At 43.5% G+C, this 24,145-nt stretch overlaps 2 protein-coding genes across 2 annotated transcripts; both read left to right on the forward strand.

Moving 5' to 3' along the window:
* The first annotated feature begins 9,999 nt into the window (after positions 1-9,999).
* LOC311147252 (uncharacterized protein) lies at positions 10,000-13,612 on the forward strand. The gene is made up of 5 exons (XM_084183923.1): positions 10,000-10,269; positions 10,596-10,712; positions 10,892-11,051; positions 11,576-11,699; positions 11,814-13,612. Exons 2-5 carry the CDS (start codon positions 10,611-10,613, stop codon positions 13,018-13,020), a joined length of 1,593 nt encoding a protein of 530 aa, XP_084040049.1. The 5' UTR covers positions 10,000-10,269; positions 10,596-10,610; the 3' UTR covers positions 13,021-13,612.
* Positions 13,613-14,434: 822 nt separating this feature from the next.
* On the forward strand, positions 14,435-24,014 carry LOC311105846 (ras-related protein R-Ras-like). Its single transcript, XM_084148059.1, has 7 exons — positions 14,435-14,875; positions 15,186-15,290; positions 15,540-15,627; positions 19,199-19,301; positions 21,833-21,941; positions 22,219-22,337; positions 22,751-24,014. Exons 2-7 carry the CDS (start codon positions 15,204-15,206, stop codon positions 22,836-22,838), a joined length of 594 nt encoding a protein of 197 aa, XP_084004185.1. The 5' UTR covers positions 14,435-14,875; positions 15,186-15,203; the 3' UTR covers positions 22,839-24,014.
* The last annotated feature ends 131 nt before the right edge of the window (positions 24,015-24,145 follow it).

Genomic DNA, 24,145 nt, shown 5'->3' on the forward strand with positions numbered 1-24,145 from the left:
CGGAAAAGTGGTGCGTGCATATGTATTCACCCCCTTTTGCTACGAAGCCCCTAAATAAGATCTGGTGCAACCAATTACCTTCAGAAGTCATATAATTAGTTAAAAGTCCACCTGTGTGCAATCTAAGTGTCACATGATCTGTCACCTGTTCTGAAAGGCCCCAGAGTCTGCAACACCACTAAGCAAGGGGCACCACCAAGCAAGTGGCACCATGAAGACCAAGGAGCTCTCCAAACAGGTCAGGGACAAAGTTGTGGAGAAGTACAGATCAGGGTTGGGTTATAAAAAAATATCTGAAACTTTGAACATCCCACGGATCACCATTAAATCCATTATTAAAAAATTTAAAGAATATGGCACCACAACAAACCTGCCAAGAGAGGGCCGCCCACCAAAACTCACGGACCAGGCAAGGAGGGCATTAATCAGAGAGGCAACAAGGAGACCAAAGATAACCTTGAAGGAGCTGCAAAGCTCCACAGCGGAGATTGGAGTATCTGTCCATAGGACCACTTTAAGCCGTACATTCCACAGAGCTGGGCTTTACGGAAGAGTGGCCAGAAAAAAGCCATTGCTTGTGGGAGACTCCCCAAACATATGGAAGAAGATACTCTGGTCAGATGAGACTAAAATTGAGCTTTTTGGCCATCAAGGAAAACGCTATGTCTGGCGCAAACCCAACACCTCTCATCACCCCGAGAACACAATCCCCACAGTGAAGCATGGTGGTGGCAGCATCATGATGTGGGGATGTTTTTCATCGGCAGGGACTGGGAAACTGGTCAGAATTGAAGGAATGATGGATGGCGCTAACAGGGAAATTCTTGAGGGAAACCTGTTTCAGTCTTCCAGAGATTTGAGACTGGGACGGAGGTTCACCTTCCAGCAGGACAATGACCCTAAGCATACTGCTAAACCAACACTCGAGTGGTTTAAGGGGAAATATTTAAATGTCTTGGAATGGCCTAGTCAAAGCCCAGACCTCAATCCAATTGAGAATCTGTGGTATGACTTAAAGATTGCTGTACACCAGCGGAATCCATCCAACTTGAAGCAGCTGGAGGAGTTTTGCATTGAAGAATGGCCAAAAATCCCAGTAGCTAGATGTGCCAAGCTTATAAACTTGCCCCAAGAGACTTGCAGCTGTAATTGCTGCAAAAGGGGGGGGGGGGGGGGGTGAATACTTTCGCAAGCCACTGTATAAACAGGTGTGTGCCTTTCCAAATCATGTCCAATCAATTTAATTTACCACAGGTGGACTCCAATCAAGTTGAAGAAACATCTCAAGGATTATCAATGGAAACAGGATGCACCTGAGCTCAATTTCGAGTCTCATAGCAAAGAGTCTGAATACCTTTGTAAATTTTTTTATACATTTTACATTTACATTTTAGTCATTTAGCAGACGCTCTTATCCAGAGCGACTTACAGGAGCAATTAGGGTTAAGTGCCTTGCTCAAGGGCACATTTACGTCATTTAGCAGACGCTCTTATCCAGAGCGACTTACAAATTGGTGCATTCACCCTATAGCCAGTGGGAAAACCACTTTACACTTATTTTTTTTTTGGGGGGGGGGTAGAAGGATTACTTTATCCTATCCCAGGTATTCCTTAAAGAGGTGGGGTTTCAAATGTCTCCGGAAGGTGGTGAGTGACTCCGCTGTCCTGGCGTCGTGAGGGAGCTTGTTCCACCATTGGGGTGCCAGAGCAGCGAACAGTTTTGACTGGGCTGAGCGGGAACTATGCTTCCGCAGAGGAAGGGGAGCCAGCAGGCCAGAGGTGGATGAACGCAATGCCCTCGTTTGGGTGTAGGGACTGATCAGAGCCCGAAGGTACGGAGGTGCCGTTCCCCTCACTGCTCCATAGGCAAGCACCATGGTCTTGTAACGGATGCGAGCTTCAACTGGAAGCCAGTGGAGTGTGCGGAGGAGGGGGGTGACGTGAGAGAACTTGGGAAGGTTGAACACCAGACGGGCTGCGGCATTCTGGATGAGTTGTAGGGGTTTAATGGCACAGGCAGGGAGGCCAGCCAACAGCGAGTTGCAGTAATCCAGACGGGAGATGACAAGTGCCTGGATTAGGACCTGTGCCGCTTCCTGTGTAAGGCAGGGTCGTACTCTCCGAATGTTGTAGAGCATGAACCTGCAGGATCGGGTCACCACCTTGATGTTAGCGGAGAACGACAGGGTGTTGTCCAGGGTCACGCCAAGGCTCTTCGCACTCTGGGAGGAGGACACAACGGAGTTGTCAACCGTGATGGCGAGATCATGGAACGGGCAGTCCTTCCCCGGGAGGAAGAGCAGCTCCGTCTTGCCAGGGTTCAGCTTGAGGTGGTGATCCGTCATCCATACTGATATGTCTGCCAGACATGCAGAGATGCTATTCGCCACCTGGTTATCAGAAGGGGGAAAGGAGAAGATTAGTTGTGTATCGTCAGCGTAGCAATGATAGGAGAGGCCATGTGAGGATATGACAGAGCCAAGTGACTTGGTGTATAGGGAGAATAGGAGAGGGCCTAGAACTGAGCCCTGGGGGACACCAGTGGTGAGAGCACGTGGTGCGGAGACAGCTTCTCGCCACGCCACTTGGTAGGAGCGACCGGTCAGGTAGGACGCAATCCAGGAGTGAGCCGCGCCGGAGATGCCCAGCTCGGAGAGGGTGGAGAGGAGGATCTGATGGTTCACAGTATCAAAGGCAGCAGACAGGTCTAGAAGGACAAGAGCAGAGGAGAGAGAGTTAGCTTTAGCAGTGCGGAGAGCCTCCGTGACACAGAGAAGAGCAGTCTCAGTTGAATGACCAGTCCTGAAACCTGACTGGTTTGGATCAAGAAGGTCATTCTGAGAGAGATAGCAAGAGAGTTGGCTAAAGACGGCACGCTCAATAGTTTTGGAAAGAAAAGAAAGAAGGGATACTGGTCTGTAGTTGTTGACATCAGTGGGATCGAGTGTTGGTTTTTTGAGAAGGGGTGCAACTCTCGCTCTCTTGAAGACGGAAGGGACATGGCCAGCGGTCAAGGATGAGTTGATCAGCGAGGTGAGGTAGGGGAGAAGGTCACCGGAGATGGTCTGGAGAAGAGAGGAGGGGATGGGGTCAAGCGGGCAGGTTGTTGGGCGGCCTGCAGTCACAAGTCGCAGGATTTTATCTGGAGAGAGAGGGGAGAAAGAAGTCAAAGCATAGGGTAGGGCAGTGTGAGTAGGACCAGCAGTGTCATTAGACTTAACAAACGAGGATCGGATGTCGTCAACCTTCTTCTCAAAGTGGTTGACGAAGTCATCCACAGAGAGAGAGGAGGGGGGGGGGGGGGGGGGGGGGGGGGGGAGGATTCAGCAGGGAGGAAAATGTGGCAAAGAGCTTCCTAGGGAAAGATTTCTAAAACCTGTTTTTGCTTTGTCATAATGGGGTATTGTGTGTAGATTGATGAGGAAATAAAATAATGTAATCCATTTTAGAATAAGGCTGTAACATAACAAAATGTGGAAAAAGTCAAGGGGTCTGAATACTTTCTGAATGCACTGTACGTGCTTCTACATCTGCATTGCTTGCTGTTTGGGGTTTTAGGCTGTGTTTCTGTATAGTACTTTGTGACATCTGCTGATGTAAACGTTTGATTGATTGATACTCAGAGCCAGTGGCAGGTCATTAGTAAAGATTGAAAAAAGTAAGGGGCCTAGACAGCTGCCCTGGGGAATTTCAGAATCTACCTGGATTATGTTGAATAGGATTCCATTAAAGAACACCCTCTGTGTTCTGTTAGACATGTAACTCTTTATCCACAATTTAGCAGGGGGTGTAAAGCCATAACACAAGTTTTTCCAGCAGCAGACTATGACCAATAATGTCAAAAGCCACACTGAAGTCTAACAAAACAGATCCCACAATATTTGTATCATCAATTTCTCTCAGCCAATCAGTCATTTGTGTAAGTGCCATGCATGTTGAATGTCCTTCCCTATAAGCGTGCTGAAAGTCTGTTGTCAATTTGTTTACTGTAAAATAGCATTGTATCTGGTCAAACACTATTTTTTCCAAAAGTTTACTAAGGGTTGGTAACGGGCAGATTGGTCTGCTATTTGAACCAGTAAAGGGGGCTTCACTATCCTTGGGTAGTGGAATGACATTTGCTTCCCTCCAGGTCTGAAGGCACACACTTTTGTGTATTAGATTGAAGATATGTCAAATAGGAGTGGCAATATCGTCCACTAATATCCTCAGTAATTTTCCATCCAAGTTGTCAGACCCAGGTGGCCTGTCATTGTTGATAGACAACAATACTTTTTTTGCCTCTTCCACACTCACTTTTCGGAAATCATAATATGGTCAGTTATACTTCGATGTATAGTGTCGGCATTTGTTACTGGCATGCCATGCCAAAGTTTGCTAAGCTTGCCGATGAAACAATCATTAAAGTAGTTGGCAATATCAGTGGGTTTTGTGATGAATGAGCCATCTGATTCAATGAATGATGGAGCTGGGTTTTCCTTTTTGCCCAATATTTCATTTAAGGTGTTCCCAAAGCGTTTTACTATCATTCTTTATATAATTTATCTTTGTATCATAGTATAGTTTCTTCTTCTTTTTATTCAGTTTAGTCACATGATTTCTCAATTTGCAGTACAGCCGTAGTCAAAGGTTTTGAGAATGACACAAGTATTGGTCTTCAAAAGTTTGCTGCTTCAGTGTCTTTAGATATTTTTGTCAAATGTTACTATGGTATACTGAAGTATAATTACAAGCATTCCATAAGTGTCAAAGGCTTGTATTAACAATTACATTACGTTTATGCAAAGAGTGAATATTTGCAGTGTTGACCCTTCTTTTTCAAGACCTCTGCCATCCGCCCTGGCATGCTGTCAATTAACTTCTGGGCCACATCCTGACGGATGGCAGCCCATTCTTGCATAATCAATGCTTGGAGTTTGTCAGAATTTGTGGATTTTTGTTTGTCCACCCGCCTCTTGAGGATTGACCACAAGTTCTCAATGGGATTAAGGTCTGGGGAGTTTCCTGGCCATGGACCCAAAATGTCGATGTTATATTCCCAGAGCCACTTAGTTATCACTTTTGCCTTATGGCAAGGTGCTCCATCATGCTGGAAAAGGCATTGTTCGTCACCAAACTGTTCTTGGATGGTTGGGAGAAGTTGCTCTCGGAGGATGTGTTGGTACCATTCTTTATTCATGGCTGTGTTCTTAGGCAAAATTGTGAGTGAGCCCACTCCCTTGGCTGAGAAGCAACCCCACACATGAATGGTCTCAGGATGCTTTACTATTGGCATGACACAGGACTGATGGTAGCGCTCACCTTGTCTTTTCCGGGGAGTGGGCTCATCAGAGAAAATGACTTTACCCCAGTCCTCAGCAGTCCAATCCCTGTACCTTTTGCAGAATATCAGTCTGTCCCTGATGTTTTTCCTGGAGAGAAGTGGCTTCCTCGCTGCCCTTCTTGACACCAGGCCATCCTCCAAAAGTATTCGCCTCACTGTGCGTGCAGATGCACTCACACCTGCCTGCTGCCATTCCTGAGCAAGCTCTGCACTGTTGGTGCCCCGATCCCGCAGCTGAATCATCTTTAGGAGACGGTCCTGGCGTTGCTGGACTTTCTTGGGCGCCCTGAAGCCTTCTTCACAACAATTGAACCTCTCTCCTTGAAGGTCTTGATGATCCGATAAATGGTTGATTTAGGTGCAATCTTACTAACAGCAATATCCTTGCCTGTGAAGGCCTTTTTGTGCAAAGCAATGATGACGGCACGTGTTTCCTTGCAGGTAACCAGGGTTAACAGAGGAAGAACAATGATTTCAAGCACCACCCTCCTTTTAAAGCTTCCAGTCTGTTATTCTAACTCAATCAGCATGACAGAGTGATCTCCAGCCTTGTCCTCGTCAACACTCTCACCTGTGTTAATGAGAGAATCACTGACATGATGTCAGCTGGTCCTTTTGTGGCAGGGCTGAAATGCAGTGGAAATGTTTTTTGGGGATTAAGTTCATTTTCATGGTAAAGAGGGACTTTGCAATTAATTGCAATTCATCTGATCACTCTTTATAATATTCTGGAGTATATGCAAATTGCCATCATAAAAACTGAGGCAGCAGGCTTTGTGAAAATTAATATTTGTGTCATTCTCAAAACTTTTGACCACGACTGTACATTTGCCAATCGGTCGTGCAGCCAGACTTATTTGCCATTCCTTTTGCCTCATCCCTCTCAACCATACCATTTTTCAATTCCTCATTAATCCACGGGGATTTAGCAGTTTTCAGTCATTTTCTGAATGGGTGCATGCTAATTAGTAACTGGAATAAGCAATTTCATTTACAGTGCCTTCGGAAAATATTCTGACACACCTTTTGACTTTCTCCACATTTTGTTACATTATAGCCTTATTCTAAAATGGATTAAATAAATAAAAATCCTCAACAATCTACACACAATACCCCATAATGACAAAGTGAAAAAAGATTTTAATTTTTTGGGGAAATGTATTAAAAAATAAAAAACAGAAATACCTTATTTACATAAGTATTCAGACCCTTTGCTATGAGACTCGAAATTGAGCTCAGGTGCATTCTGTTTCCATTGATCCTCCTTGAGATGTTTCTACAACTTGATTGGAGTCCACGTGTGGTAAATTCAATTGATTGGACATGATTTGGAAACGCACACACCTGTCTATACAAGGTCCCACAGTTGACAGTGCATGTTAGAGTAAAAACCAAGCCATGAGGTTGAAGGAATTGTCCGTACAGCTCCAAGATAGGATTGTGTCGAGGCACAGATCTGGGGAAGGGTACCAAAACATTTCAGCAGCATTGAAGGTCCCCAAGAACACAGTGGCCTCCATCATTCTTAAATGGAAGAAGTGTGGAACCACCAAGACTCTTCCTAGAGCTGGCCGCCCGGCCAAACTGAGCAATTGGGGGAGAAGGGCCTTTGTCAGGGGGGTGACCAAGAACCTGATGGTCACTCTGACAGAGCTCTAGTTCCTCTGTGGAGATGGGAGAACCTTCCAGATGGACAACCATCTCTGCAGCACTCCACCAATCAGACCTTTATGGTAGAGTGACCAGATGGAAGCCACTCCTCAGTAAAAGGCACATGACAACCCGCTTGGAGTTTGCCAAAGGTACCTAAAGACTCTCAGACCACAAGAAACAAGATTTTCTGGTCTGATGAAACCAAGATTGAACTCTTTGGCCTGAATGGCAAGCGTCACTCTGGAGGAAACTTGGCACCATCCCTACGGTGAAGCATTGTGGGGATGTTTTTCAGCGGCAGGGACTGAGACTAGTCAGGATTGAGTGAAAGATGAACAGAGCAAAGTACAGAGATATCCTTGATGAAAACCTGCTCCAGAGCGCTCAAGACCTCAGACTGAGGCGAAGGTTCACCTTCTAACAGGACAATGACCCTAAGCACACAGCCAAGACAACGCAGGAGTGGCTTTGGGACAAGTCTCTGAATGTCCTTGAGTGGCCCATCCAGAGCATGGACTTGCAATCGATCGAACATCTGTGGAGAGATAGCTGTGCAGCAACGCTCAGCATCCAACCTGACAGAGCTTGAGAGGATCTGCAGAGAAGAATGGGAGAAACTCCCAAATACAGGTGTGCCAAACTTGTAGCATCATACCCAAGAAGATTTGAGGCTGTAATCGCTGCCAAAGGTGCTTTAACAAAGTATTGAGTAAAGGGTCTTAATACTCACATAAATGTGATATTTCCATTTTAACATTTAACATTTCTAAAAACCTGTTTTTGCTTGGTCGTTATGGGGTATTGTGTGTAGATTGATGAGGGGAAAAAATAGATGTAATACATTTTTAGAATAAGGCTGTAACCTAACAAAATGTGGAAAAAGTCAAGGGGTCTGAATACTTTCCGAAGGCACTGTATGTGTCAAGTGCAGCATCCGCTTGCTCCTCATTACACACCACAGACAAGCAAATATTATTTACATCATCAACATAGCAATCACTACGAAACTTATTGTCGGACCTCTTATACACTATATTAGGCCCAGCCTTTGGAACTTTGGTTTTCCTAGATATGGCTACTATATTTTGATCAATACATCCAATGGATTTGAATACAGCTCTAAAGCAGATTTCTGCAGCATTTGTAAAGAGGTGATCAATACATGTTGATGATTTCGTTCCTGTGCTGTTAGTAAATACCCTGGTAGGTTGACTGATAACCTGAACCAGGTTGCAAGCACTGGTTAAAGTTTGGAGCTTTTTCTTGAGTGGGCAACTTGATGAAAGCCAGTCAATATTAAGGTCACCCAGAAAATATACCTCTCTGTTGATATCACATACATTTTCAAGCATTTCACACATACACTACATGTATTGTCAATAATCTCATTCCAAAATCATGGGCATTAATATGGAGTTGCCACCCCCCCTTTGCTGCTATAACAGCCTCCACTCTTCTGGGAAGGCTTTCCACTAGATGTTGGAACATTGCCGTGGGGACTTACTTCCATTCAGCCACAAGAGCATTAGTGAGGTCGGGCACTGATGTTGGGCGATTAGGCCTGGTTCGCAGTTGGCGTTCCAATTCATCCAAAAGATGTTTGATGGGGTTGAGGTCAGGGCTCTGTGCAGGCCAGTCAAGTTCTTCCACACCGATCTCGACAAACAATTTCTGTATGGACCTCGCTTTTTTTGCACGGGGGCATTGTCATGCTGAAACAGGAAAGGGCCTTCCCCAAACTGTTGCCACAAAGTTGGAAGCACAGAATCGTGTAGAATTTCATTGCATGCTGTAACGTTAAGATTTTCCTTCACTGGAACTAAGGGGCCTAGCCCAAACCATGAAAAACAGCCCCAGACCATTATTCCTCCTCCACCTAGCTTTACAGTTGACACTATGCATTCGGGCAGGTAGCGTTCTCCTGGCATCCGCCCGTTCTGTGAGCTTGAGCTTGTGTGGCCTACCACTTCACGGCTGAGACGTTGTTGCTACTAGACGTTTCCACTTCACAATAACAGCACTTACAGTGGACCGGGGCAGCTCTAGCAGTGTAGAAATTTGATGAACTGACTTGTTCGGAAGGTGGCATCCTATGACGGTGCCACGTTAAAAGTCACTGAGCTCTTCAGTAAGGCCATTCCACTGCCAATGTTTGTTTATGGAGATTGCATGGTGGTGTGCTCGATTTTATACACCTGTCAATAACGGGTGTGGCTGAAATAGCCGAATCCACTAATTTGAAGGGGTGTCCACATACTTTTGTATATATAGTGTTTTATCCAGATACTGACTGTTAGCACTTGGTGGTGGTGAGGCAGGTGAACCTGTAGCCATATTACTTCAACAGTATTTAACATGAGCTCCTCTCTGAGCTTTACAGGAATGCGTCTCTGTATATAGGCCACAACACCATTCGCATTTCTGTATTTTCTGTAGATGTTATATATAAATATAGACCAATGAAGACAACCCTTACAAAAAAAGATTGCAGTTAGAGTGCAGTATAACTGCAGGGTGCTGCAAATACTGCATCCCAATTTCTTTTTTACTGCACTAGTTTTGCAGTGTAACTGCAGTTACAGTACAGTATAGCTGCAGTTCAACTGCAGTACACTGCAGTTATTGTGCAGTGAATGTGTCCAAAATACCACAATCGACTGCAGTTACTGCACTTTTACTGCAGTTTCTAAACTAAAATATTTTTTTGTAAAGGAATGTTTTAGATAACGTATAGTGTCAAGAGAAGAGATGATATGGTTTTGCACAAATAAATGCTTTTCGCCACGGGAATTGCAGCTGCATGTTTTTTTAAAACGCCTCTGCAACAATAGCGTCAGAAAAGGTACGATTCATCACAATAAAAGGCAAAGGTCTTCAGGCGAATTGATGATGACGAACAAATGGAGCGCGTGCGCGCGCGCGTCAGCAGGGGCGCTGATTGGTTGAAAATGACATCACATACAATTGTACTATTCTTAGTTTGTAGAAACAGCATTACCTCATCCTTTTCCCCTCGCGCAGGTATAGACGTACAACAACAAATAATGTTACAGTCGCAGACTGGACGAGGACGAGGAAGGGAGTGGAAGTCGAGAGAGAGAGAGAGAGAAAGAGAGAGAGAGAGAGAGAGGGAGAGAGGTTTATACTCTACTGATGATTAATTAAGCATAACATATCCTTTTGGATTCTTCATCAATTTGCTTTGAGACCATTCGGTTGATTATATCGAGTTATATGGTGTGCAAGTTGATTTCTGCGATATTTCCAGTATCTTCGTTTGGAAAATCGTCACTGTAAGTACAATGTAATATTTATTGCATTTTGCTTGCATCATTTATGTCTGGTCTTATATTATCTTATGATCATCTAATGTATGTGAACTTGCAAAATCCATGACGTAATGTAAAGAGAACATCATTCTGCAGCAGCAATAGACCGAAGTAATGTTTTCTTAATTAACATTCATGCCAATAATACTGCTAATATATTTTACGCAACTGTTAAAATGATTGGCAAAGTTGCAGTATTTTCTTCGATTCCTATGTATTGTAGCCTAATACATAATTGTAATCCCTTCATATTGAAATGAACACAGTTTTCTCTCATGTTTCGGTACCAGACACAAAGGACAGAGATGGTGTTCTACGGGGAGAGAGAGAACGGGACACGCGAGCGGCCACCGCTGTCTCTCATCCTACCGCATCTTTACCTAGGTGCAGAGACTGACGTTACCCAGGTAATAATGTTTTCATTCAGTAGGTCAGTCTCTAGAATTGATAGCCTAGCTCTCGTCATTGGCCAAAGCATTGTATTTTCACAATGCACCGGAAATGCACCTCTTCCAGAAGACCAGAATGTATTAATATTGCCTGTTCTCGGTCTCTCGTTTCTCCGTGCTCTCCTGCTCGGCTGCAGGATTGCCTCGGCGCCCGCGGGATCTCCTACGTGCTAAGCGTGAGCCGCTGCAGCCCGCAGCCTACTTTCCTTTCCCGTTCCCAGTACCATCGCATCCCCATTGACGACTCTCTCCTTGACGACCTGCTGCCCCATATCCCGGAGGCACTGCGTTTTATCGGTGAGAATAATGATGAGATTGTGTTAGTTATGTGTCAAATGGATGGCACTCTATTCCCCATATAGTGCAACTGCACTATTTTCGACAAGACAGAGAGCTAGTGCACTATAAGGGGAATATGTCATTGGAGATTTGACCAAGGCAAATCCTGCAGGTTAGGTAGTAGAACACTTCTGCATGTCATCATTATGCTATAGTCTGCATCATCATGGATACATTACACACTGGTGACTGTCTGTCTGGAAGAAACACAGATGACTCAGTTCAAGTGATGAGCAGTTATTGATCAGGGTTTCATGCCAGTTATGCTCCTATGGTTTCAGAAATATTGAATGCTGTTACAGCCCATTCAGTACCACGGAAATTGATACAAGCCTACTGTTGCAGGAAGCCCATTCATGACAGTTGATATAAGCTGTGTGTCCTTTGCACAGTTTGCAGTCTGGCTGATGTGATGTCATGCGATACAGTATGGATGATTTCAAATAAACAATTGACTTATCTATCTCTTCTCTCTCTCTCAGATGGGGCTATGTCATCAGGTGGATCTGTGTTAGTTCATTGTGCTGCAGGAATCTCTCGCTCCCCTGCCCTGGCTGTGGCCTACATTATGTACAACCTGGGGATGGACCTTGACCATGCCTACAGGTGTGTTTGACGGTGCTGTGTGTGTGTGTGTGTGTATGTATTCATGCATTTTAATGATTGGTTTGTGCGCATATAAAGCATCCACATCTAATCTTGTCTGTTCCTCACTTTCAGGTTTGTGAAAGAGCGCAGGCCTTCAATCTCCCCAAACTTCAATTTTCTGGGTCAGCTACAACACTTCCAGGGAACCCTTGCTCAGAAGGCCTCTAATGGCAACCCCACTATCCAGCCAATCAGATCACTGGACACATGCCTGCAGTCAAGCAATGAAAACATTAGCCGCGGTTCCTCTGTCCCCCTGTCAGCCAATCAGATCATGAATATTCAGGACAATGGCTATGTTGCTAAGGACTTTTTAGAGGTTGCTAAAGTGCATAATATGTACAATGAGAATTCCACTTGTAACATAGAGAACATAGAAACTCAGAGTCTATCAGAGAAGCCACAGCAAGATCAGAGGAGCGTATCGTCACAACTGACGCTGTCTCTCTCCAGCAGACTCAGAACGCTCACTCTCAACCTGAACCAGAACCAGAACCAGAACCAGAGGGAGGCCCAGAGCCTGTGTGGAGCAATGACTCCAAGCCCCAACGAACCAGCGACACCAACACCAAAGCCCAGTACACTACAAATCCCAACAGGCATTGTGTCTCTCTCTGAGAAGCGCAAGAGCCTCACCCTCTCCCTGTCTCCCGTTGGTGCAATTCCCCCTACTCCCCACCAGAATCAGCCAGAAAGCAGCAACAGCATTAGCCACAAGCCAATGCGCTCCAGCGCTTCCAACACCAACCACAAGATGGGGGTAGAAGGCACCAGTGGTTCAAAAAGGCACGGTCGACCTTCGACGGTGGCCCTTTCCTCCTCACAGACAGATGTACAACAGAGAGAGAGGAGCACATCCTGCGGTTGGCCCAATCGCTGCTCCTCCCGAACCCAGGCGAAGGGAGAGAAAGAGGGAAGAAGCCAGGGTAAAAGAGAGCCCGGCCAGAGTGTGGAGAAGGGGAGGCCTAACTTAACTCCAAAGACAGGGAAGGACCACAGCAAGGGAAGAGCAGAGAGGGAGACACTAACAGGGAGCCTGAGCAGCAGTTCTGTTTTGAACCAGCACAGTATCGTAGTTGACCAGCAGGTGTCACCAGCAGCTACGCTGTCTGCATCTGCAGTGGAGGCTGAGGAAGGAGTGGATGCTGAACAGGGCCACCTGTCTCCTCTCAACCTGACTGTCAACAAGCTGCTGGGCTGGGGTGAGAAGATGCTGCTGGGGGTGCTGCTCGGCCCCCGGATCAAAGTGGGACAGGCTGTTCTGCCCTATAGGTGCTGATGCAGTAAGAGACCACTGGCGAGGACAGAGAGAGGACTGATAAATGCCAGGAGATTGATTTGTGTGCGTGTGAGGAACTAAAGAACAGAGAACTGAACTGCATGTATAATATTTGTCTGCCCATACCATGTTCACGGAGCTCTGAGTGAATGTTTGTCCTATAAATGCCAATTTATTGTTAACTTCCTTCAAAAGCACTATATATATTACATATAGGAGCAGTTTATGCCTCCAACACAATGCACATAGATTAAGTTTATGGCTTGATTATGTTTATTTTTATTTATTGATTGACATGAATCAAGTGATCAGTTTATTGTTGTTATTTATACAATTAATATTTTGAGGATGGTATTTTGGCACTGTTGTTTCTAATGGGATCACAGTGTTAATTAAAGATGACATATTTTACTCCTGTTCTCTCCTGGCTCTTCTACTCATCTCCCATGTATTTCACCATAAATGTACAATCATTTAGGCCTATGAGGAAAAAATCTGATTCACAATTCAAACTGATATGGTTATTAACTTATTTCATAAAATATTACAAGAATGCAGTCTTGAAAATAAAGTTTTGATTATTTTCACTTTTAGACGACAGTCTGCCCTTGAAAATCAACTAATTGTTTGGGTTAATATGGAGGGGTTGAGGGTGAATGTGGGTGTGGTAAAAATGAGCAACATGCGCATGTAAATGAGTCACATCCGGTTGAGGGGATGGGCAAATCAGGGAGGGAAAGGAAGACAAGAATGCTTTACCTGGCAAGAACTATTAGTATAAAGTACTTTATGCTAGGAGTTTTCCCTCCAATATCTCCTCATATTCTCAACAGGTAGGCTAAAGTCGTTTGAGGGTAATCATACAATACTCTCAAATGCATAGGCTAAAGTACTAAACGCGAAACAAAAATAATAATAAAGGGGTTATAAAACATTCCATGTGCCAAGGATCAATTCACCCCCCAATACGTTGCAAAAGCAGCTGTATAGGTCTACTCCGCTGCTCTAGCTATATGTACACCCTGCAGTAAAATTCCCCATTAAACAAATGAATGACTAGACCTAAATACAACTGGGCTCAATAGCCAAATAAGGTAGTACACGTAATGTAGTACACATAATGTGTGAATACTATATATAGTTCACTCATTTAAAATCTGGTTAAACCATATTGTTTCAGCTTCATGAATAAACGTGCAGTGTTGATTAAAGAAACATTGTAGAATGCATCTCATTCTAAAAGAGCCTTTGCTGATTCATGAAAAGAGGGAGATAGGGACGCATACATACCATTGAAAGGTTGAAGCGTGAGAATTTATACAATGAGGAAACAGTGTCGTTAAAACACGCCCATTTTTACATACGCATGAGATTTCGAGAAACCCTTCTTGGTTGAGAAAAAAAAAGTTGCCTTGGAGCGATGAAAAAATAAGTTAATGAAGACCAGGAAAAAATGAAGACATCGCCAAGAAAAACCCAGTAGACATCACAAAAGTTATTATATAATGCGTCTGCAGAGATATGTAGATGGATCAATCTAGTGATAATTAAAGTTAGACAAGCGCGTTGAAGTTTGACGGTGTAGTTGATAATCAAGTTCATTTGTTTTTTTTTCTGGAGTCACAAAGTTGTCATCGATAGCCTAATTTACTTAAGGCGGGTGCGGAAGGATTTTCACCCGACAACAATTATGAGAGATAGGCCGATAAACCGTTAGATTTTAACAATAATACTTTATTTCTATTTTACCAGGTTATGTAGCGACCTATGAATTTTAGGAGCAGTGATACGAAACTCTATTGGTGTTAGAGCCTACTTTTGTGGATAGTTTACAACACTGGGCCAGACTAAAACCGTAAGCTTTTCAATGTTATGAAATATTATCATAAAACTAACTATACATTTTTATATTTGAGATATTGATAACCTATCGTAGGTAATTCAAGTTAAATATATTGGCGTCATACCGAGGTAAAAACCCAACTCCGCTACCTTCTAGGATTTTTCTTTGAGCTACCTTGATAAAAGTAGTTTGCTCAATCGTTGGAGAAGTGGACTTTCATTTTTTCCACTCATCTACCCTGCGGATTACTAAATTGCACTTCATCAATAGATCCTATCAGCTAATCAGTTTTATCATTTCGTTTTTCAACAACCGTTGAAAGTATTTTACCGAACTAATCATGTCTGCTGAGGAGGAGAGATTCAAACTGGTCGTCGTGGGCGGGGGCGGTGTGGGGAAAAGCGCCTTGACAATACAATTCATTCAGGTGAGAGAATCCCCCAACTGTTTGATCATTGTCAACTGTGTGTTGTTTGTCTTGAATTTGTCACATCTTCTGATATGACGAGTATGTTATAGTGGTAATTGAATATGTGCATGTTAACCCATATAGGCTAAATAGTGTAGGCTATTTGGTTAAAAACATCGCTTTCCTCATAACCACCAAAGCAATAATCACCACTTTTACCAGACAACAAACACAGTCTTCACCCATGCTCTCCCATCTCTTTCGCAGTCATACTTTGTATCGGATTATGACCCCACCATTGAAGACTCCTACACCAAAATATGCACAGTGGATGGGAAAGAGACACGATTAGACAGTAAGTCATACTGTAGGTTTACTGACATTCTTTGCTCCAAACATAGAGGGAAAGCGTAAACTACTTGAGCCAGTCTGTATGATTCACCCACATCTGCTCTGTTGGGACTTGCAGTTGGCAGATGTTGATACTCTAAGCCAAGGTGTAGTCTTTTCACTATGCCGTAACAAAATTGTTTCTGTCCATCTGTGTTCATATTCAAGGGATATAACAATATGTAAGTGTACTTACTATGGCCTGTTGGCCTTTGTCGAGTCTGTTAACCCTGGGCATTTACATCTAAAAGGACCCATGAGGACCAACATGAAGTTCATAGGAGCATGTCAAATGAAAGCTAAGTCTATATAAAAAATAAAGACATAAATACATTTTCAACCATTTTCCATCCTAAAAATGAGGAACAATCAAAGGCTTTGATTTCTGTTCGAACAGAAAATTGTCTTAGACAATTTTTTAAAGGTATTATAAATACATCAAAACACAATAATGTTGAAGTAAAGACCCCTGCCAACTAATATCAACACTTATATTTAGTTCTAGAGAAATGATTTGCCTTCTGTAAGTTTAAGAAACATTGCCTTGTCTTGTAATAACCCACATATCTTTAAGATATTTTCTAATGAAAGTTCACAGAAGTAACAAGCAAAGGTAGACCTACTAATTAGTTATAGGGTTCGTACTGATATCAAGTTTGTTTATGAATTATTAAGTGATTAAAACGTGGCATTCTGTTATCAAATCTGTAATGGAATTACTGAACAATCAGTAAAGGAATTACTGCGATTGAATTGGCTAAAATGGGAAGTCAGTAGTCACAAAACATTTAGATTTTTACAATTGTGTCATTTAGCAGATGCTCTTATCCAGAGCGACTTACAGTAGTGAGTGGATACATTTTTGTACTTTTTCTCCATACTGGTCTCCCGTGGGAATCAAACCCACAACCCTGGCGTTGCAAGCGCCATGCTCTACCAACTGAGCCACATGGGACATTTGGGTCCACAGTTGGGTCACCTGCTACTGTCCTCCCTTCCACTGGCATACTGTTATGTTCAGCTCATAACTGTTTTCTTTCTCTTTCTTTCGTCTGGTGGTCAAAGCAGTCTGGACAACCCCTCTCTCTCTTTCTCTTCTTTCTCTCTCCAGTTAATGTCACCTCACCCAACTCTTACTGACACCTACTACCCTCTTTCCATTTACTGTAACAAGCATCCTCAACCACTGAGCACCAACCGACACCGGACCTCCTTGGATGTTAAAAAGTAATAGTAATTTGGTCAGTTCGCCCTGGCCGGACCAAATCTGAACCAATCATAGACGTCTATGTTTCACAAGTTTGGACAGTACAGTAAAGAAAATGTAGTACAGCAGAGCACACTAGAGTACAGTATATTATACTGTACATAACATATCTACTGTTCTGAACTGTACTCTACTGTGCTGTACTGTAATGTCCAAACTTGAGAAACATAGACGTCTATGATTGGTTCAGATTTGGTCTGGTCCGGACCAACCAAATCTGGTCTTGTTTGGGGGCAGAGCTCATTAGAATAATAGCCAGTGTGTACGATAATACCCAAATATGCAAAATAAGGATATTGCATATTTCTACCTTTTGTGTACTGTGTACGGTAGCGAGGGGTGGCGTAAACAGAGGAAGAGTGGGCTTTTTTAAGTTGCAAAAATCTAAATGATATATTTAATGTTCACCAAATGAAACTCGGCCGGTTCAAGAAAGGGGAAACAAAATCCATGCCCGGTTCAGAGCACTTCACTTACAAACCAAAGATCCTTTTGATAATCACCTAATTAAATAGTCTATTTTGTGGCCAAACCTGGCTTTGGCTCGCGGCTACGGGAATCACTCACGCAATCTTCCTCTTTTAAGCCGTTCTTTGTCTCTCAATGTCCTCTTCTGTCATTTTTATCCTCTCTTCGTTCTATATTTCTCCTTATTTCTTTGTCCGTTCCTTTCTCCCCCCCCCCCCCTCCTCTTTTTCTTGTGCGTAATTGCCCCCTTCCCTTCACCTGTGCTGGTAATAAGGGGTGTGTTAGGGGAATCCTGTGATGTCGGCGGGATTCCTGGAGTTGCCCTGCCCTTCTGACTCCCATTGGCCCCCATACCTCTGGATGGTTCAGGATACATCACCATGAAGCGAATGATATTCATATCCATAATTATGCATTTCTGTATAGTACAGATCAGGGATGTAAATCCACTTCACCTACTGTAGTTCAATAACCAAAATACTTTATTTTAAACTCAAGGTGTCATGTCATAACTGACACCCCATTCTTTCTGCAGACATCTTTTAATCTTAATTTGGAGCAGATATTTAACAGTTTTTGGAAAACGTGACAAAGCAAAAACTGGTTTTAGAGATTTTTTTCAAATGTATTAAAAATAAAAAACAGAAATGCCTTATTTACATAAGTATTCAGACCCTTTGCTATGAAACTCGAAATTGAGCTCAGGTGCATCCTGTTTCCATTGATCATCCTTGAGGTTTCTTCAACTTGATTGGAGTCCACCTGTGTTAAATTCAATTGATTGGGCATGATTTGGTAAGGCACACACCTGTCTATATAAGGTCCCACAGTTGACAGTGCATGTCAGAGCAAAAATCAAGCCATGAGGTCGAAGGAATTGTACGTAGAACTCCGAGACGGGACTGTGTCGAGGCAGAGATCTGGTGAATGGTACCAAAAAATGTCTGCAGCATTGAAGGTCCCCAAGAACACAGTGGCCTCCATCATTCTTAAATGGAAGAAGTTTGGAACCACCAAGACTCTTCCTAGAGCTGGCTGCCAGGCCAAACTGAGCAATCGGGGGAGAAGGGCCTTGGTCAGGGAGGTGACCAAGAACCCCAATGGTCACTCTGACAGAGCTCCAGAGTTCCTCTGTGGAGATGGGAGACCCTTCCAGAAGGACAACCATCTCTGCAGCACTCCACCAATCAGGCCTTTATTGTAGAGTGGCCAGACGGAAGCCACTCCTCAGTAAAAGGCACATGACAGCCCGCTTGGAGTTTGCCAAAAGGCACCTAAAGGACTCTCAGACCATGAGAAACCAGATTCTCTGATCTGATGAAACTAAGAATGAACGCTTTGGCCTGAATACCAAACGTCACGTCTGGAGGAAACCTGGCACCATCCCTACGGTGAAGCATGGTTGTGGCAGCATCATGCTGTGAGGATGTTTTTCAGCGGCAGGGACTGGGAGAATAGTCAGGATCGAGGGAAAGATGAACGGAGCAAAGTACAGAGAGATCCTAGATGAAAACCTGCTCCAGAGCGCTCAGGACCTCAGACTGGGGCGAAGGTTCACCTTCCAACAGGACAACGAAAAACCTGTTTTTGCTTTGTCATTATGGGGTATTGTGTGTAGATTGATGAGGGGGCAAAAACAATTAAATACATTTTTGAATAAGGCTGTAATGTAACAAAATGTGGAAAAAGTCAAGGGGTCTGAATACTTTCCGAATGCACTGTATGTCACTGTATCCATATATTTATCTCTGTGGACGTACATCTGAATCTGTGTGTGTGTGTGTGTGTGTGTGTGTGTCAGTCTTGGACACAGCAGGTCAAGAGGAGTTTGGGGCAATGAGGGAGCAGTACATGCGCTCAGGAGAAGGCTTCTTGCTGGTGTTTGCTCTGAATGACACTGGCAGGTAAGAATCGTGTGTGTGTCTGTCTCTCTGTTTGGGTGGATGCATGTACACAGTCGAACTCGAGTCACAGGCAAACTGTAGATTCAAACCAGTGTTCCCAACTACACAACATACTCTGAAGTCCTCAGAGCTAAAGCATTTGTCAGGGCTACAGTACTCAAGGTTTCAGGAAGGCAACTTCACTGTTTTGTGATTAGGGATGCACATTTCGGTGAATTTTGTTGCCGACTAACTGACCCTCATTAAACGGTCAACGAACTGTAAAAAAAATTCCAAACAGTCAATTTACGTGACCAACAGAAAATACTATCAGAGATCTGTATATAATGTTGAGACGCTTATGTTTTTGCTCTAACAATGGGAGTCGTCCCAAGGCGGGAGGGCAGGTGACAAGCCTAGGCCCAAAATAAGCCCAAAGAAACGCATTGGACAGTATTTGACAGATTTTGGCGCTTCGCCTCTTCCTCTCTGATACTATGCATGCATACAAGGACCAGACATTTTTCATTAAGAGCTTATGGCGAATGGGAGACGTGCTTTACGAGTTGAGATTGAGAAATAAAATAGCTCCTTTTTAACACGCAGTTGCATTTAGAATTGTTATTTGTTGCGCAATGACTGGGCTTACAAAAGCAGGTTTCACTCCAGTAGCCTGCAGGCTTTTTGAGGAGCTACTCTTGTGCTGTCTGGTAGGCTATTCCACTCCTTAAACTAGGCTCTCTGTATGCTGTGCATGTGTGATAAATAAAATGTTTGACGACTAATGAATACACATGCTGCAATTTAATGTAACAAAATTATGCAAAGTAACCTATAGACCAGGGTTCCCCAACTGGCGTCCCGAATTTGGCCTGTGGGTGGTTTTATTTGCCCCCCCCCCCCCCAAGTTTTCTGAGCAAAAATTAAATAAATACATTTGCATTTTCATTGTTGGACATAAGACTAAAAATACCATGAAATCAGCTCCAAGTGTATTTAATTTAGGAAATCTGTTCCCAAGTATTCCAACGCATAATAGAGAGACGTGACCGTAAACAAATAATAAATAATAATTGATTGGATTTATAAAGCACTTTTCTACCAACTGAGGTACTCAATGCGCTTTATATAGTAGGGGGAAACTCACCTCAACCACCTCAGTGATGCACGGCAACCATTTTTGTGCCAGAACTCTCTACACATCAGGTGGAGAGGTGAGGAGTGATATCTGCCAATTAGGAATGAGGGGGATGATTAGGTGGACATGATGGAATGTGGCCAGGTAGAACATTTTGCCAGGACACAGGGGTGAACACCACTACTCTTACAATAAGCGGCATGGGATTTTGAATAACCGCAGAGTCAGGACACCCGTTTAACGTCCCATCCGAAAGACGGCACCCTGCGCAGGGCAATGTTCCCAAATGTAATCAAGGTTTGAAATGATTATTTTAGTATAACATTATATCTGTTTAGGCTTCTTGTGGTCAATTTGCAGTCTAACTTTTTTTATTGATTATTATGTTCCGGCCCCCCCGACCATCCGCTCAATAAAAAATTGGCCCGCAGCTGAATCTAGTTGATGATCCCTGCTATAGACCGATAATCAGGACTGGTCAAATGAAGTTTCAGCAGCTATTTGCGACGCAAGCGCAGTACACTCATGGTCAAGTGTTGAGGCGTTCAAGCCATGGTCAGTATTACACTTAGTCTATACAGTGTTTTCTGATTGAGGCTATGCAACCCTAATCACAGAGTGATGCTACAGTAACTAGGGGAAGTGAGACTTGTTATAGGCGTTCACCTCTCATAAGAGTCGCATTCATGACATGGTGTCAAATACAGGCAGCATAAAGAGCTGCTGTAGTAGTTCTCTATGACTTGAAAGGTGGATGGGTGCAAGTGCACCTAAACAGTGTGATGTTAGTTTAGATTGGTTGTGAAGCTCCTATGAATTGCAACAAACCTTTGCCCTCTTATGCGCTGTGTAATGCATCTTAAAGGTGCACTGCAGAAGTCCTGTCCCCATGCGGCGACGAGTCTAAGTATAAACACAACATTCTAAGAACATATGTAAACCATAGAGCATAGCCTAGTATAACAATTGTCCGTATTTATTTATGATCTGTACCTCCCCCGCAGACTTGACTCCTGCCAGGTCACACAGGATGCCTGGCTTGCTTTGGCAGGGCTCGATGGGTGTCCTTTGTGTCCTGGTAGGACCCAGGCTACCCCTCCCACTTCTATTGTTTGTTGTCAAGTTTGAATGTTGGTTGTCACTGTGCTGTTGTTGTCTTTGTACATTTTAAATAAGAGTATTCAATAAAACAAGAAACAACAAAAAAGTAGTTGGATTTATGCCAATGAATATGACTCTTCTTTGCTTTAGGGGGCATATACACTCGCAAAGAGCCTCTCCTGACAATCCTCCACAAAGCTGCTTTTTTAACAGTAAATGTAACTAATGGATTGCACCTTTTTAAGGACATAAAGGACTTATGATCAGTTCCTAATGTGTTCTCATTTCGGCCACTTTCCTTTCCTTTTTTCAGTTACAATGAGATCCACAAGTTCCACACCCAGATACTGAGAGTGAAGGACCGGGATGACTTCCCCATGGTGCTGGTGGGCAACAAGGCTGACCTGGACCAGTCGAGAGTGGTACTGGCCTTCACTGTCACTCTCATTGTCATGTTAAAGGAGATATTCTGCTAGCTATAATAATGCCAATTTAGATCCTACTGGTTCAAAATCTCAGGCCTCGAAAAGACGTTTGAGTTGCCAACAGGTGGCGAGTGGCTACAAGTGTTTTTTTGGCTAGATCTAATACCACCTTCTTATTCTTACTCAGTTTACCGGAATAAGGAAATGAAACCGCTGCTGGCCTGGCGGGTGCTTTTAACCTGAGTGTATGTACCTCTCTCTGTCCTGTCTGTAGATCTCCAGAGAGGAGGCCCAGGGCTTTGCCAGAGAGAACAGGATCCATTACATGGAGGCCTCTGCTAAGAACCGCTACAACGTAGACGAAGCCTTCCTGGAGGTGGTGCGAGCTATAAGGTAACGTCATAACATTAACAGCTAGCTGCAAGGTAGGCTGTTTTAAATATATAATTATATTGCAGAAAGCTGTAAGGTACTTTATAATAAGTCATCATGTTTATAGCTAGATGATTAGAAGAGTTGGTGACCAGAGGCAGAGTTGAGAGCATGGCGCTTGTAACGCCAGGGTAGTGGGTTCGATCCCCGGGACCACCCATACGTAAAAATGTATGCACACATGACTGTAAGTCGCTTTGGATAAAAGCGTCTGCTAAATGGCATTATTATTATTATTATTATTATTGAGGGACAGACATTGTGGTGTCCATTACAGCCTACTGCTGAGTCGAAGTATCCAATGCTTTTTCCCTCACTCTCTCCCACTCCCTCTCTGTCTCTCTCTCTTTCATTCTCTTTTTAAAAAAACACAGAAAGTTTCAGGAGACTGAGAGTCCCCCTCTACCTGCAAACCACACAGGAAAACGGAAGAGCGGTGGCTGCCCCTGCACCCTCCTTTAACTGCTCCCTCCACTGGCATAGCACTGTTGTCACAGAGACCAAAACCCCCTCACCTCACCACTGATGCAAGTCTTGTCTGACTTACCTGGAGGGAAATGGGAAGATTGGGCAAGGGAGGGAAGAGATATATACTTGGAAATGCAAAAAAATGTATGGTGAGGTTTGGGGAATGGGGCAGGGATGTGTGTGTGTGGGAGAGGTTGCTTACGTCAATGGTGGGCAAAGTGGTGGAGTGTACTTTTTTTTTATGGTTTCATTCACACTTAGAAATTAGCATCTTCAAACTTTTTTTTATATACTTTTTTTGTATTTGCGGTTTTGTTATTTCATTATTGAGCTAGGATGTATAGGGAGATGCGTTGCGCTAGATGAGAAGAGAGCGAGAGATGAGTCCACAGACTAAAGAGAGAAAGAAGAGGGATGGTAAGGAGGGAGATCTCACAGATACTGTGTTTTGGTTAGCTTCCTACGTTGGGTCAACCTGATGGAAGTCACTGGTTTGACATTGCTGAAAGGAACGGATCATTTAGAAACTAGAGGGCGCTGCCATTCATACCTACAACAGAAAAGGAAGGGAGCCCAGTTCAATGGAATAGATGAATTCCATTTTTGAAAGACAGAATGGAAAAGAGTGAGATAAAGAAGAAGCAGAATGAGAGTGAAAGGATAAATAAAAAAATAAAAAATTGGTCATTTAGCAGACGCTCTTATCCAGAGCGACTTACAGGAGCAATTAGGGTTAAGTGCCTTGCTCAAGGGCACATCGACAGGTTTTTCACCTAGTCGGCTCGGGGATTAGAACCAGCGACCTTTCGGTTACTGGCACAACGCTCTTAACCACTAAGCTACCTGCCGCCCTATGTATTTGAAACACTGGTACTTTTTCAGTGTAGTGTCCATGACCACAGAATATATCATATTTTTTGCACAACTTCATCTTATGGACTGGTAGGCAAAAGTAGTTTGACACTAAAGTGCTATTGTTTATTTTAAAATGACGGGGTGGATGTTTAGGCGTGTCCAGGTACTTTTGTCTATGCATACAGGTGTAGGCCTGCTTTTTAAGTCATTTTTATTGTAATGCTGTTTGCAACTGTTTTAATGTCACACCTGTACCAACCATGTGCATCAAGGAGTTCGTTTTTGAATTGTATTAAATGAATGAGTCAAAGCTAATGAAGATCTGTTGATAAGCTGAAGACAAGGCATCATTCCTGTCGACCAAAATAATTGTGGGTCCAACAATGCGAACAAATGCAGTATATTTATAATCTTGATGTTATGTAAAGATCAATAGAGTACAGGCT

This window comes from Coregonus lavaretus (assembly GCF_964263955.1).
Source record: "Coregonus lavaretus genome assembly, chromosome: 2".
Classification (NCBI taxonomy): Eukaryota; Metazoa; Chordata; class Actinopteri; order Salmoniformes; family Salmonidae; genus Coregonus; species Coregonus lavaretus.

Coding starts and splice junctions, on each gene's coding strand:
- LOC311147252 (XM_084183923.1), top strand. CDS start 10,611: ATGGTGTTCTACGGGGAGAGAGAGAACGGGACACGCGAGCGGCCACCG. Junction 10,713..10,891: donor CAGAGACTGACGTTACCCAG/GTAATAATGTTT, acceptor GCTCGGCTGCAG/GATTGCCTCGGCGCCCGCGG. Junction 11,052..11,575: donor GGAGGCACTGCGTTTTATCG/GTGAGAATAATG, acceptor TCTCTCTCTCAG/ATGGGGCTATGTCATCAGGT.
- LOC311105846 (XM_084148059.1), top strand. CDS start 15,204: ATGTCTGCTGAGGAGGAGAGATTCAAACTGGTCGTCGTGGGCGGGGGC. Junction 15,291..15,539: donor TGACAATACAATTCATTCAG/GTGAGAGAATCC, acceptor TCTCTTTCGCAG/TCATACTTTGTATCGGATTA. Junction 21,942..22,218: donor ACCTGGACCAGTCGAGAGTG/GTACTGGCCTTC, acceptor TCCTGTCTGTAG/ATCTCCAGAGAGGAGGCCCA.